This window comes from Gopherus evgoodei, chromosome 3 (genome assembly GCF_007399415.2).
Source record: "Gopherus evgoodei ecotype Sinaloan lineage chromosome 3, rGopEvg1_v1.p, whole genome shotgun sequence".
NCBI lineage: Eukaryota > Metazoa > Chordata > Testudines > Testudinidae > Gopherus > Gopherus evgoodei.
Genome location: NC_044324.1, coordinates 147,163,047 through 147,179,066, shown reverse-complemented (window position 1 = coordinate 147,179,066; position 16,020 = coordinate 147,163,047). Strand labels below are relative to the sequence as shown.

At 41.9% G+C, this 16,020-nt stretch overlaps 1 protein-coding gene across 4 annotated transcripts in view; it reads right to left on the bottom strand.

Annotated features, from left to right (window-relative positions):
- The window catches only part of RYR2 (ryanodine receptor 2), a 737,385-nt gene that overhangs the window by 316,210 nt on the left and 405,155 nt on the right, over positions 1-16,020 (bottom strand). For 2 of the 4 annotated variants that reach the window (XM_030556966.1, XM_030556967.1), the window contains exon 27: positions 13,410-13,505. The exons of the other annotated variants lie outside the window; for them this stretch is intronic. In XM_030556966.1, coding sequence (XP_030412826.1) covers positions 13,410-13,505 — 96 coding nt within the window. The remainder of the gene's footprint in view (positions 1-13,409; positions 13,506-16,020) is intronic. 4 annotated transcript variants of the gene reach the window in all.

Sequence of the window (16,020 nt, the reverse complement as noted above, 5' to 3'; positions counted from 1 at the left end):
AGCAACTAGCACAATGTTGTCCTAGTCCATGCCTGAAACTCCTAGGAGCTGGCATAATATAAATACTTGATAAATAATAATAGGGCCAATCTTGCACTACCCAAGCTGAATGGCTGGTTTGCCATTCATTTGAATGGCAACAGGATCAGTCCCAAGATTTTTATCTTTAGGTAGAAGAACAGAAGTGCCACAACACCAAAATCTAAAACAATGGCTGCTTCTAACGTGAAATACTCAAGGCATATATTTTTCCAAAAGAAAATATTGGATTTTACAGTTCTAGTAAGAATCAACGTATAAATGCCCTTCCCTCAGTGTGGTGCTATACTGTGGAATTTTGTTAGCATAAGGTAAGATATATGCAGCTCTCTGCTCCCAGTAGAATGAAGCTATTAAGTGAGTTCAAGTTTGTTTTTAATATAAAATTCTTTTTTTCTCTTTGCCAAGGTAATTTCAATTGCAAATGTTGCTTATATGGTCTATTTACTATACATTATGATAATTCTATTAAGTATTATAATTTGCCTCTTTACATTTTCACTTCTGCACTTAAGATAATCTATTGGCAGTGGCAGAAGCAGTGCAACAGATCTCTCCATATCCTTGCTAGTTGTGTAGATACTACTTTTTAAAAGTTGAATCTGCCATAATAAGTTGACTATTGTATACGAACAAAAAGCAAAGACACTGGGAACTTTCTACTAATGGGAGATACCAACAATTGTACAAATGAAAATATCACAAAATATTGTCTTAGTATTTTATTTTATTATGGCTCTGATTTTCAGAATCTTTCAGCTTTCCCCCTGTACTCTCTCACACACCATTTTGCATCCTCAAACAGCAGATACATTTTGGTAGTACAAAAACTTGTGGCTGTTTTCCTTCATTAGCTATGACATATCTAGCTATCTGATATAGTAGCACCCTGGTAACTAGACACTTTAGTGTACTAAAATGTGGTTTTTTCCTGCTAAAAGGTTCAATTAATTCCCAGTGCAAAAGGGAAATTTGATCTTTCATGTGGATTTTCTTACTAGGACAAGCCACAGCATAAAAATGACATAACCTGGATGTTAAATGTGCCATCAAGGGCATAACAGCGTATGAAGCAGACACACAAAATGTCAGGTGCTGCTCTCCCCATGAATGTTATAGGTCACTCAGCTGGAGGAGCAGTGACACTGTTGGTATAGAGATTTTTTTTATGATGAACTATAAAGAGCCCTTTTGTGGCTCTCTATCCACACATTCTCAAACCATTTTAAGGATGACACCCTCTCTTCTCTAGACATATCATTTGGTACATGAATATTGCAGAACATAGCACCTCAATAATCTTTAAGTTCCTTTTCAATTTATACATAAATGTAATCCTTCTTACTCCCCTAAGGACTAATGTAATGTAAAGATTGCTGGGACAGAGAAGAGAAAATTTGGTCTACCCTATGAATTTTCCAGATTTGACAGTCTGATTCTCCACTGGAGGACTGCATTACATGCAGAGGTTTTCTAGTAATTACTTGCTTTTTAAATAATTTAAATGAGAAGGGTAGGTTTTCTTCAGGGAAACCACTAAATTTCTTGTCAGCTCTCTGCTGCAAATGATTTGAGTTAAACAATATTTGTTAATGTTTACATATAGTTAAGTGTTTTTCAGCTTTGAAAAGTTATCATTCTATCAAACACAACATTAGTAATTTACACCTGAATTCTGGATTGCTTAAGGACAAAAGCATGGGGACTAGAAAAGTACCTGCAAATATATGCAGGGAACAGAGCAGAGAGATATAGGAGGACATGAATTAACATGTTTGAGCAAATATAGTGGAAATGTAGGTTCTAAAGACTCATATCAGGCAAACAATGCTCCATACCAGTGACAGCTATCAGGAAATAGGCAGAAGGGATGGCCCAATGAAATGCACACAAATGGAACAATGTTAAAACTCCTATTAGAAACAAAAGGATCAGGCCCATCAACCCTTCCCAGTAGAAAGAGACAGTAAGGTGTATATGGGCATACATACATGTTATAGGTATGTGGCAGGCACACAGAATGGATAAATGATCCAGTGAAGGTCACATAATATATAAAGAGACTTGGTATGAGAAATGCCACATAAAAGATAGTATGGGAGGGAGTGAGGCTGCAGAAGCATCCACAGACCATTGCCCGCAGCAGCACAGAATAACAGTGTTAAATGGCGAGTTTGCACAAGCAGCTGTAAGGAAAGCAACTATTTAAAAGATCCAAAAGGAATCTCACAGTCAGAGTTGTGCACTTTTGTCATAAACAGATAGCTAAGGGTTAATGTCTCTTTCACCTGTAAAGGGTTAACAATGAGTCTGTACTCACCAGGGAATTGGTGGGGAGAAGGGAAGGATAAATTTCCTCTTTGTGTTAGATTCACGGAGCTTGAATCTGTATTGCCCCTGGGTGAGGGGAAGGAGGAAGGGTGAAGGGGGAATCCCTTTGTTTAGATTCACGGAGCTTGAATCTGTCTATCTCTCCTAGTGTACCCAGGGTGGGAAGAGTTGGGAAGAAGAAAGGAGGGGGAAGGGAAATGGTTTATTCCCCTTTGTTGTGAGAATCAGGGAATCTGGGTCTGGGGGTCCCCAGGGAAGGTTTTGGGGGAGACCAGAGTCTATCAGGCGCTCTACCTAAGTCCTGATTGGCGGCAGCATATCAGATCTAAGCTGGTAATTAAGCTTAGGGAAATTCATATTTTGGACGCTAAGGTTCAGATCTGGGAATTATACTATGACATGGTGGCAGTGTGTGAGAAAGATGGAAAACAAAAGCCAGTAGGAATATTATTTTTCTTTTTCTCTGCTAGCTGCTTGTAAGCAGAGAGAAGGGGGTTAAAACTACAGCCAGAGAATTTTTTTTCCTTGTTCCCTTCTGGTTGTGCAGAGATTGCCTAAGGGCACACACATTAAGGTTTAACAAGGGTCTTTTGTTAAACAATAGGATTCCAGCTGTGAGTCAGCTACACCAGCAGAACACAATTGCATATCAAAGGGTTTTCTTTTGTTTTAATTTAAACGTGAAAGATTAGGGAGAAGAAGTTAAAAAAGGCATTGTTGCTAGGCAACCCCAAGCAGGCAGCAGAGGAAAGCAGTTCAGGCAGTAAACCAGCAGAGGGCGCCCCAACACAAAAAAAACAGGAAACATGACTTCCAGGACAAAACTGGATGCAGAGGAAATAAATAAAAGACGCAGACCACAGGAGAGACATGGAAAAAAAACTGAAAGAGATGGAGCTGAGAGAAAGAGAAAGAGAGGCAACCTACAAAAGAGAACAAGCAGCCAAAGAGGAAGCCTACAAAAGAGAGCAAGCAGCCAAAGATGCAGACCACCAAAGACAGATGGAACTACACAGGGAGGCCTACCAGCAGGCCCTGGAATTAGAAAAGGCTAAGCAACAGAACCCAGCCAATTCTAACAATACTTCTCCAATTATGGTTCCACATCCCAAGAAGTTTCCCACCTAAAAGGCAGGTGATGACACTGAGGCCTTCTTAGAAAATTTTGAAAGAGCCTGCCTTGGGTACAACATCTCTGAAGACCAATACATGATGGAGCTGAGGCCACTGCTCAGTGGACCTTTAGCAGAGGTAGCGGCTGAAATGCCTAAGGAGAACATGAACGATTGTAAACTTTTTCAAACCAAGGCCAGATACAAAATGGGGATAACACCTGAACATGCCCGTTGGCGGTTCAGAACCCTAAAATGGAACCCAGATCTGTCATTCCCCCAACACGCCTACCACATTGCAAAGAATTATGAAGCCTGGATATCAGGAACAAAGATTAACAATATGGACGAGCTGCACCTCCTGATACAAATGGAGCAGTTCTTAGATGGTGTTCCTGAGGAAATAGAGAGGTACATCCGAGATGGGAAACCCAAAACGATAACCGAGGTGGGGGAGATTGGAGCCAAATGGATGGAATTGGCAGAAAAGAAAAAAGCTACTATCAAGGGGAGCGAATACCCCAGGGGGCACACCGACAATAAACCCTATAACCGAGGGCAGCACAAGACCCCACCTACTACCCCAAAAAAGCTACAGATTACCTATTACCCCACCTCTCCAGTCTCCAGTAACCTACCTCACTCCAGTGACCAGTCAGCTGGACGATGCTTTAAATGTAATGAACTGGGACATATAAAAGCCAACTGCCGCAAGAACCCCAACCGAGTGCAGTTCATTACATCACCATCATACCAAAGATACTCAGGCCCAGATGCCTCTCAAATACCCTTGGAGCGAAGGGAAATTTTGAGAGTGGGCGGAAAGAAAGTTATCACGTGGAGAGACATGGGGGCACAAGTGTCAGCTATCCACCAATCCTTCGTCGACCCCAAATTCATCAACCCAAAGGCCCAAGTGATAATTTACCCCTTCATGTCATAAGCTGTAGACTTGCCTACAGCTGAACTGCCTGTCCAGTACAAAGGCTGGTCTGGAATGTGGACTTTTGCAGTCTATGACAATTATTCCATCCCCATGCTACTGGGGGAAGACTTGGCCAACCAAGTGAAGTGGGCCAAGAGTGTCAGAATGGTTACACGCAGCCAAACCAGGCAAGCTTCCAGACCCATTCCTGTTCCTGAGCCATCCACAGAGGCCCCGTCTGTGTTACCAGAGACCAGACAGAGGTAGTGGACCCAAATCCCCTGCCAACAACTGAAACAGCCACAGTGCCTCCAGTCCCAGACCAGGCACTAGAAAAGCAACCAGCACCAGAACCGTTGCCAGCACTGACACCAGAGCTTGCAAACCCATCTTCAACCCCAACGCCAGAGGGCGCCAGCGAGCCTAAACCGGCTGAAGCAGCAGACAACCACACCCAAGAGGCTCAGCCAGAGCCTGAAATACCACCTGGTGCACCAGCTGAGAGCGGTTCACCAGCAACAAAAACAAGCTCATCACCTACATCGCTTCCAGAGGGACCAGGCCCAAGTCTACAGTCTAAGGAAGAACTGGTGTCTCCAGCTTCAAGGGAACAGTTCCAGACTGAGCAGGAAGCAGATGACAGCCTTCAGAAAGCTTGGGCGGTGGCACGAGCACCCCACTGCCTCTCAGCTCTTCTAATCGATCCCGGTTTGTTGTAGAACAAGGACTTTTATACAAGGAGACTCTTTCTGGTGGACATCAGGAAGACTGGCATCCGCAAAAACAGTTAGTGGTTCCAGCTAAGTACCGGGAAAAGCTCTTAAGCTTAGCCCATGATCATCCCAGTGGCCATGCTGGGGTGAACAGAACCAAAGACCAGTTGGGGAAGTCCTTCCACTGGGAGGGGATGGGCAAGGACATTGCCAAGTATGTCTGGTCTTGTGGGGTGTGCCAAAGAGTGGGAAAACCCCAAGACCAGGTCAAGGCCCCTCTCCAGCCACTCCCCATAACTGAGGTCCCATTTCAGCGAGTAGCTGTGGATATTCTGGGTCCTTTCCCAAAAAAGACACCCAGAGGAAAGCAGTACATACTGACTTTCGTGGACTTTGCTACCCAATGGCCGGAAGCAGTAGCTCTAGGCAACACTAGGGATAACGCTGTGTGCCAGGCCCTAACAGACATTTTTGCCAGGGTAGTTTGGCCCTCAGACATCCTTACAGATTCAGGATCTAATTTCCTGGCAGGAACCATGAAAGAACTGTGGGAAACTCATGGGGTGAACCACTTGGTTGCCACCCCTTACCACCATCAAACCAATGGCCTGGTCGAAAGGTTTAATGGAACTTTGGGGGCCATGATACGTAAATTCATCAATGAACACTCCAATAATTGGGACTTAGTGTTGCAGCAGTTGCTTTTTGCCTACAGGGCTGTACCACATCACAGTTTAGGGTTTTCACCGTTTGAACTTGTGTATGGCCACGAGGTTAAGAGGCCATTACAGTTGGTGAAGCAGCAATGGAAGGGGTTTACGCCTTCTCCAGGAACTAACATTCTAGACTTTGTAAGCAACCTACAAAACACCCTCCGACACTCTTTAGCCCTTGCTACAGAAAACCTAAAGGATACTCAGGAAGAGCAAAAGGCCTGGTATGACAGACATACCAGAAAAAGTTCCTTCAAGGTGGGAGACCAGGTTATGGTCTTGAAGGCGCAACAGGCCCATAAGATGGAAGCATCATGGGAAGGGCCATTCACGGTCCAAGAGCGCCTGGGAGCTGTTAACTACCTCACAGCATTTCCCAATTTCCCCCTAAAGCCCAGAGTGTACCATGTTAATTCTCTCAAACCCTTTTATTCCAGAGACTTACAGGTTTGTCAGTTTACAGCCCAGGGAGGAGATGACGCTGAGTGGCCTGAAGGTGTCTACTACGAAGGAAAAACTGACGGTAGTGTGGAAGAGGTGAACCTCTCCACAACCCTGGAAGGTCTGTAGCGGCAACAAATCAAGGAGCTGTGCACTAGCTTCGCCCCATTGTTCTCAGCCACCCCAGGACGGACTGAACGGGCATACCACTCCATTGACACAGGTAATGCTCACCCCATTAGAACCCCACCCTACCAGGTGTCTCCTCATGCCCAAGCTGCTATAGAATGGGAGATCCAGAACATGCTACAGATGGGTATAATCCACTCATCTACCAGTGCATGGGCACCTCCAGTGGTTCTGGTACCCAAACCAGATGGGGAAATACGCTTTTGCGTGGACTACCGTAAGCTAAATGTGGTAACTCGTCCGCACAACTATCCAATGCCACGCACCAATGAGCTATTGGAGAAGTTGGGACGTGCCCAGTTCATATCTACAATAGACTTAACCAAGGGGTACTGGCAAGTACCGCTAGATGAACCTGCCAAAGAAAGGTCAGCATACATCACCCATGCGGGGCTGTATGAATTTAATGTGCTTCCCTTCAGACTGCGAAATGCACCCGCCACCTTCCAAAGGCTAGTAGATGGTCTACGAGTAGGATTGGGAAAATATGCAGTTGCCTACCTCGATGATGTGGCCATTTTTTCTGATTCATGGCCCGAACACCTAGAACACTTGGAAAAAGTCTTTGAGTGCATCAGGCAGGCAGGACTAACTGTTAAGGCCAAAAAGTGTCAAATAGGCCAAAACAGAGTGACTTACCTGGGACACCAGGTGGGTCGAGGAACCATAAACCCCCTACAGGCCACGGTGGATGCTATCCAAAAGTGGCCTGTCCCAAAGTCCAAGAAACAGGTCCAATCCTTCTTAGGCTTGGTGGGGTATTACAGGCGATTTGTACCACACTACAGCCAAATCGCTCCCCCACTGACCGACCTGACCAAAAAGACCCAGCCGAATGCAGTCAAGTGGACTAATGAGTGTCAGAAGGCCTTTACCCAGCTTAAGGCGACGCTCATGTCTGACCCTGTGCTAAGGGCTCCAGATTTTGACAAACTATTCCTAATAACCACAGATGCATCTGAGCGTGGTATAGGAGCAGTTCTCATGCAGGAAGGACGGATCACAACTTCCATCCTGTCGTGTTTCTCAGCAAGAAACTGTCTGAGAGGGAAAGTCACTGGTTAGTCACTGAGAAGGAATGCTACACCATTGTGTACGCCCAGGAAAAGCTACGCCCATACGTTTGGGGACGGCGGTTCCAGCTACAAACCGACCATGCTGCGCTAAAGTGGCTTCATACTGCCAAGGGAAACAACAAAAAACTGCTTCGATGGAGTTTAGCTCTCCAAGATTTTGATTTTAAAATTCAACACATTTCAGGAGCTTCTAACAAAGTAGCTGATGCACTCTCTCGTGAAAGTTTCCCAGAATCCACTGGTTAAAAATTGTTCTTAAAGATGTAGAAAGTCTTGTAGTTTACATACTTAGTAAATATGTAAAGGTGCATGTGTTGTATTAATCTGTTTATTCTAAAGTTCTAGGAAGAAATCACCACCAGTGACGTTCCCCACTGTCTGCGATTTGGGGGGCGTGTCATAAACAGATAGCTAAGGGTTAATGTCTCTTTCACCTGTAAAAGGTTAACAAACAGTGACCTCCAACACCTGACCAGAGGACCAATCAGGAGACAAAATACTTTCAAATCTCGGTGGAGGGAAGCCTTTATTTGTGTTTTTTGGGTTTTGTTTTGTTCTCTCTGGGCTCTGAGAGTGACCACACGTACCTACAGGTTCTCTAATCTTCTATTCCAATTTTGTAAGTATAAAGATAGAAAGGTGGCATAGTTGTTTTATTTGTTTTCCTTTATGTGCAAATGTGTACTTGGCTGGAAGTATTTTAAATTGTATTTCTATTGCAGGAGGCTGTTTCTCCAATTTCTTAAGCTGACAGACCCTGTAACTTTTTACCATCTAAATTGCAGAGCTAGACCTTTTACTTTTTTCTTTCTTTTTATTAAAAGTTTTGCTTTTTAAGACCTGTTTGATTTTTTCGCCAGTTGAGGCTCAAGGGAATTGAGTCTGTACTCACCAGGGAATTGGTGGGGAGAAGGGAAGGATAAATTTCCTCTTTGTGTTAGATTCACGGAGCTTGAATCTGTATTGCCCCTGGGTGAGGGGAAGAAGGAAGGGTGAAGGGGGAATCCCTTTGTTTAGATTCACAGAGCTTGAATCTGTCTATCTCTCCTAGTGTACCCAGGGTGGGAAGAGCTGGGAAGAAGAAAGGAGGGGGAAGGGAAATGGTTTATTCCCCTTTGTTGTGAGAATCAGGGAATCTGGGTCTGGGGGTCCCCAGGGAAGGTTTTGGGGGAGACCAGAGTCTATCAGGCGCTCTACCTAAGTCCTGATTGGTGGCAGCATATCAGATCTAAGCTGGTGATTAAGCGTAGGGAAATTCATGCTAGTACCCATATTTTGGACGCTAAGGTTTAGATCTGGGAATTATATTATGACAACTTTAGAGGTAATTTAATAACAAAGTGCCATTTTCCTATATAATCCCCTACTAAACGTCTTCTGTAATGACATGCAATAACACAGCTTTCAATGCTGCAAGGTATGAAACAACTTGTGAGTATGGTATGCAACTAGGTTAATGAACCTATGCCTTGTTGTGCTTGGACACTGTTGTGGAGTTCAACAGAAGTGCAAGTCATCATCTAAGTGGTTTAAGGAGAAGACAGACAACTAGTCACACATTACAGTGCTTCTCAAAGAAGAGGAAATAAAAGGAACCATAGAAAGCATGTAATAGGAGGAATATCAGAAAGAAATGGATAAACAATTGACATGGTCACAAGTTAAGTGATTTAGAACATCAGGTATTCATAAATATGTTTTCCACAGGGGACCTAATTATTTCATTCTCATAACCACTGATTCTGACAACATATGGATCAATAAATGATTAGCAGTCACCTTCTATCACTGAATTTAAAGAAAATTCTCTTGAAAGCGGATTCTATTTAGTATCAGAGGAGCTATTCCAATAAAGTACTATGCAATACCTCTTCATTTGGCACTGGTGCAACCACAGTTCTGATACCCACAATTCAAGAAGGATGTTGGTAAATTGGAAAGGGTTCAGAGAAGAGCCATGAGAATGATTAAAAACTATTCCTTATAGTGATAGACTCAAGGAGCTCAATCTGTTTAACTTAACAAAGAGAAAGTTAAGGGGTGACTTGATTACAGTCCGTAGGTACCTATATGTGGAACAAGTATTTAATAGTGGGCTCTTCATTATGTCAGAGAAAGGTATAACATGATCCAATAACTGGAAGCTGAAGCTAGACAAATTCAGACTGGAAATAATGCAAATGTTTAACATTTTTAACTGTTGGAACAATTTACAAAGGGTCATGATAGATTCTCCATAACTGACAATTTTTAAATCAAGATTGGATTTTTCTTTTTAAAGATATGCTTTGGGAATTAGCTGTGGGGAGTTCCATGATATGTATTACCCAGGAGGGCAGACTAGATGATCACACTGGTCCCTTCTGGCCTTGGAATCTATTAATCTTGTGTTTAGCTCTCTACTGAAGACCTTGTCTAAACTGCTCTTTCAATACCCTCATCCCTGTTGAAGAACACATTAAGGAAAGCCAATGATTTTGACTAACTGCAAGTGTACGCAGTATAATAGATGCACCACTAGTAATTGTAAATTGTGGCCTGGGATTTACAGGAGACAATGACAAAATGGTGTATGATTGCATTCAGCTATTGAATAAATAGGATCCTGCTCCCAGATATCTTCAGTAATGTCCCCACTAACAGTCCTTTAGCAGGCAATATTAGTACTATAGAATGGAAGTACTGGGGTAAATGATCCTGCTCAGAAAATTCATTTCTCCACATATGATCCAAAGAGAGACAGTTGTGCAGAGGGTGTGTAACCCAGTTACAAATTCACCCCAGGGGTTCACACAAAATAGTACCTTGAACCTGCACTCCATTACTGTGACATGATTATACAAGAGTTTCTCCCACATGCCACAAGCAGAAAAAAAAAAAAAAAAAAAAAGCCGCAATCGCGATCAGCTGTACCACCGCCGCTTCAGTCTTCAGCGGCAACTTGGTGGCTGGTCCTTCGCTCCAAGAGGGAGTGAGGGACCCGCCGCCGAATTGCCACCCAAGACCCGGACGTGCTGCCCCTCACCGTTGGCCGCCCCAAGCAGCTGCTTGCTGGGCTGGTGCCTGGAGCTGGCCCTGCTCTCATTACCTTTAGTGGGAGATGCACATGAATACAGGATGCAGGACTAGTCCCCATTGGTTTCTAACTAAAGTAAGTTACGAATACAGCAGTATAGATAATGACAGTATAAATAATGTAAAATGTAAAGTCATGCAATGCCAGTAATTTTTTACAAAACACACCTCTGTATACCTTAATAAAACAAAATCAATTTTCATAGTTTAAAAGAAAAATACATGACAAATTTTGAGTTGGAGGTTTTTTCTTACATTTCATTCACCTGTGTGTTCTGATCAATTCCCCCTTCTTGTCTCAACAGGAGGGAAGTTTGGTCAGACCAGCACAGGGTTGGCCAACTCCAGATCAAACAGAGGTTTCAAATATTTTATATACCGTATGTGACTGAAAATTGTTTGACCCTGTCTTCATACAAACCCACAGCTAAAACCTGTTATCTACCATGGGCAATTTTTCCTACAATATACAGGGACATGGCAACCCATGCTTCATAGCAACTTTAAAAAAATGTCCTATCTATGTAAAGTACCAAGAATTTATTTCATGAAAACTACTTTTTAATAACTGTTTTCTAGCACTCTCATTTTTGTGAAGTAGTGTCCTCAATATCTGGGGTCTTTCTGCAACAAAACATGACCATCCTGAAGAATGAGAAGGATACCTTGCTGCAAAGTTATTAGATGAAGTAACAAACCATTTCTACTGTCTTTGAGGTCACATTAAAAAAAAAAAAAAAGCTAGATGTACAACATAGTGTATATAACTGAACACAGTGCCTCTAATTATACCATGTATATGGCCTAAATCCTACTTGTTACAGGCATATCTGCCCTGTATCCCCACCCCAGTGGCCGTAAAGGGGGCTGTAGGTGTTCCCTGCCTCAGTTTCCCCTCACCAGAGTTTTTTCTCTCTTGGAGTTTCCCATGGCTCAAGCCCTCTGGCAGGGTCACTCAGAGTTTAATCCTCTATTTGGGTAACAAAAATCCAAATAAAAATCCCAAAGAAACAAAAGGTTTTTCCTCCCTGCTTGGACTCCCCTTCAGCCTGCCCTCTGAGGTCAGTTCTCAGTTTCTTCTATATTACCTTTGAGTGTCTCTGGCTCTGAGATAGAGCACTGACTCCCAGACTACTTCACTGGAGTGCTTCCAGACCCTCCTCCTTATGGTTTCTCCTTCAAATTGAGTTGAGTTTTCTCAGCCCTTTCATGAGGCCCAGGTGTTTCAGGCTGTCATCTGGCCATAAGTAATCCAGCCCCCTTAGGCTGGTAGGCAGCTAATTACGGCACAAGTGGGACCAAGTGCACAGGGCTGTTGAGCCCCAAGTCTCTTGTACTGGTAGGCCCAGAGGCACAAAAAGGGAGCAGAACTAGTATAGTACTGCTCCGCAAGGGCGTCAAGCTACAAAGAGCCAACACAGGAGCTACCAGAAGCCCCAAGCATGCTACAGAGCTCTACATCATGAGCATCCATTTGTGCTAGTGCGGAGAAAGATCTTAGCGGTATGGTGTACTGGAGAAGGGTCAGGTCATAGCAAGTATACCCGTAAGTATGTGGCTAACCTATGTGGAGCATGGAGCGGGAGAGAGTAACAACTGAGTAGGCTGTTATAGTTGACCTAGAGTATGTTTACATTGCAATTAAAAGCCCATGGTTGGCCGGTGCCAGCTGAATCAGGCTCGCAGGGCTCAAGGTTGTTGAGTTGTGGTACAGATATTCAGGCTTGGTATGGAGCCTGAGCTATAGGCTACTATGAGGGAGGAGGGTTCCAGGGGTTGGGCTGCAGCCCGAGCTGAAACATCTACACTGCAATTAAACAGTCCCCGAGTTTGAGACCGAGCCCTGCAAGCCCAAGTGTATAACTGCAGTGTAGATATACCCTTCGAGCATAGCTCAGGGCTTTGCAGGAAAGATTCTGCCTCCCACCTTCCAACTCCAGCAGAGTGAACACAATATTACAAAACCCAAGCATTTGATAATCATGAGTCAGTCCCTAAAACACCATCAGACTGGCTTAAATATCGTGAGATTTTAAAAATAATGTATTTTGAGTTCTTTTGCCCTCTAATGTTTGAACCATTAGGATACATGTTTTCCATCTAACCTCTGCAACAAAGGCTAGAAACCTATACTTTTTTTTTAAATGAAAACTGAAGACCTTCTATATTCACATGACTCCAGAGTCTAGGAAGTTAGGAAAAGCACCAAATATTGCAAGATTGGGGACAAAATTACAAGAGTTTACAATAATGTAAAACCCATTTTTTCAGTAGGATTTAGACATAAATGCACCCTTACAAACTGAAATAAGTTTATTTTTAATCAGTTTCATCACAAATATGGTTTGAAGTTAGAGAGATGGTGAAGTACTTAAAGACACTTGGGACAATGAATTATGACATCTCCCAGGTCAAACACCATAGACAGATAGGGATAAAATGACCCATAGTATAATCCTAATTACTTTTACCAGAGATATATTTCATCCTGTTTGCCTTACCTATTCAGGTCACAAAGAACTCCCTCAGTTCAGAGAAATTGATCAATCTGAGAGCAAAAATGTTCTTCCTTAAAGGGACACTGTCAAGTATGTTCATATTTTTTATTATATATATATATATATGCACATTGTTTTTCCACTTACCATTGATATTCACTGCCTTTCCATAAGATAAAAAGATTATATTTTTCCTACTTGTTTTGTCCTTTTTCATTTCATAAACATTCATTTGTGCCTCCTGCCTTATTTATGAAGCACAAGCTAATGTGGCTCTGACTTATTTACAGTACTTACTTGTTTGTGATCAGTGTCAGCATTGATGTCAGCACAGTTCTGGGGACAGGATTTATTACTTAACTTGTGCTCCCTCTGCTGGCTGGCTGGTTGGCTCTGCAGCAGCACAACAAAAATACTGGGTACAGTCATGCATAAACAGTGGCTATCATTTGTTAAAAATTTCCTTGTAAGCAGTGGTGAAGTTAGGAGACAATATGTAGAATCTGGAGGGTATTTCCCCTCCACATTATAATAAAAAAAAATAGGTTATATTTGGAAAGTAAACTACTTGACAGTATCCCTTTAATTTGTAGGGGTTTTAGAATCACAGAATTTTAGAAATTAGAGATTGAAAAGACCTACTACATAATTTAGTCCATCTTCAAGCACAATTGTTCACTATAATATATTTTCCAAGGATTGGTCCAATCAACTTTCAAATCTCTCCAAGCAATGAGTTTTCTTTCCCCTGACAGACTATTGCACAGAACTATTGATCTCACTGTGTATAGTACTGTATAGCATACCATCACATTACCTTACGCAGTACTGTAACATGTCACAGTAACATGATGAGATGACAAAATGTAGCCCATGGTACAACCCAGTGTGGAAGCTAAGCAGAAGCACATATTAGCACAGATATCAGTTAGCAGCTATGTTATGTGTATGACAGAATTAAACGAGAAGGTTTTGGTTTTGTTCCAATCTGGAACAAAAACAATTTCTGAAACCTCTAAAGTTACTGCTTAATGAAAATGTCACCCTCTAGTCAGCTCTACTTATGAGGAATGAGTGCTGTACCACATCTATTCTTTACAAAGTGGAGCCTTCCATATCTACACACAGGAACCAAAAAAAAAGCACACAGAGACTCTGTACAAATGAAGAATCTGAATAATGCAGAGAAACTGAATCTACCACCCATTCCTGCTCTGCTTCTTTCCTCTCCTCCCCAACCCAACCTGATAACATTTAAGAAATTCTTAGCTAGCCTCACTTAGTTCCTTTATCACTAGGTATCTCAGTAATTCGAAGAGTGTATAATTTGGTTGCAAAGGTCATTGTAATAAGGTTGACAAAATTTGTCATTCTACAGAAATTCAGATGTACAAAGCAAGCTAAATGTTCTCAAGGCCTAGTAAGAAACCTCAACCTTTACACCTAATTTACCTTGGACTGTGGGTCTATATTTTCCTAATACATTACAGTTTAAACCACTGTGTTAATTAGCAAATATAAACACACATTTTTTATCTACTGTGTTCTTAACTTGTTATTAACTGCTTCATTGTATATGCATTACTTACTACATTTGATTTTAGGCACAGCAAAACTACCAATGATTCTACCAAAGCTATAAGAATACCCCCGTTTTTCACTGACTTTAAATCCTCTCAATTTCAAGGCCACAAACTGCAACCATTTGGATTCTGGCAGAAGATGAAATTATGGGATGCAACCTGAAAATCATTAATAGCATTCTATAATTAGCCAGTGATATTGCAGTTGAGCATTGAGAAGCATTCCTTTATTCTAGGCAATGAATGCACTGCCTTCACGAAAACTACTTGTGAAATTGTGGATAGAAAAGCCATGTGTCCGCTTCTCCTATATGCAATGTAGGGAACTATTTCTCCCACAGTACATTAAGCTAACTTTCTATCAGAAACATAAAGCACTTTAAGATGTCTGCATTAATGCTGAATCTGTGAATGTAAAGTTCACGATGGAATTTCACTAATGCTGAATATGGCCCTGAATGTCTATACAAAGAATATCAGAGCCCACATTAAAAATATCCAAATGTAAACCAATATATTTGTAGTTCGTTCACAAGCTACTTAGGCCCAAATATGGAAGATAGGTTTATATAATGACTTGCAAATCCCCCAAATGAAAGATATCTAATGAGATACACTAATTGAGGGTGCTGGAAATGATATGTGGCATATTTCTTCAACATAAACAGTCTGTCAGATGTGATGAATGAAATTACACTTAAATAAAACTGTAAAAACAGCAGGTAGTTTATTAACAGGAAAGCATTGCACACAGAATTAGTTCTGTTCTTGCATGTCAAACAAAATTCAAGATGTACCGAACTGCACTGTACAACTTGAATTCTTGACAAAACCAAAATGCAGATTTTGCAGGCAGAAAACAATTGTGTTCCTGCAAAAAAGCTGTTTTCCTTTTCAAAATGTCTTTTTTCCCCCAGCACAAATCCATGAAAACTCCAATTTTTTCCCAGAGGGTTGATTTTTCTATAATTTCACTGTGAAATGCTACTGTACATTCTTTGGCAAAAGTGAAGATACCTGTCCTAGTTTGAATTCACAAATAATCACTAAAGGGTTGGTGGATGTGGTCCACAACAGAAAACTGATACAGTGGTTGTCCTGAAAATGTTAATAGTTACCGCAATAGATTACATTGTACATCTATGGGATTTTTATATTTATTTATCTTTGTATAGAACAGCTAGAGATCTTGAATTTTGCTGCTAATCATCCACCATGCTTTCTTTTTACTCACTCCTGACATAGTAAAAACTCACCACCAGAACTGGCACTTGAAACCCAGGTTGCTAACCTCAGTGAAGAAGCAAAAATTTGGATGGGCCATG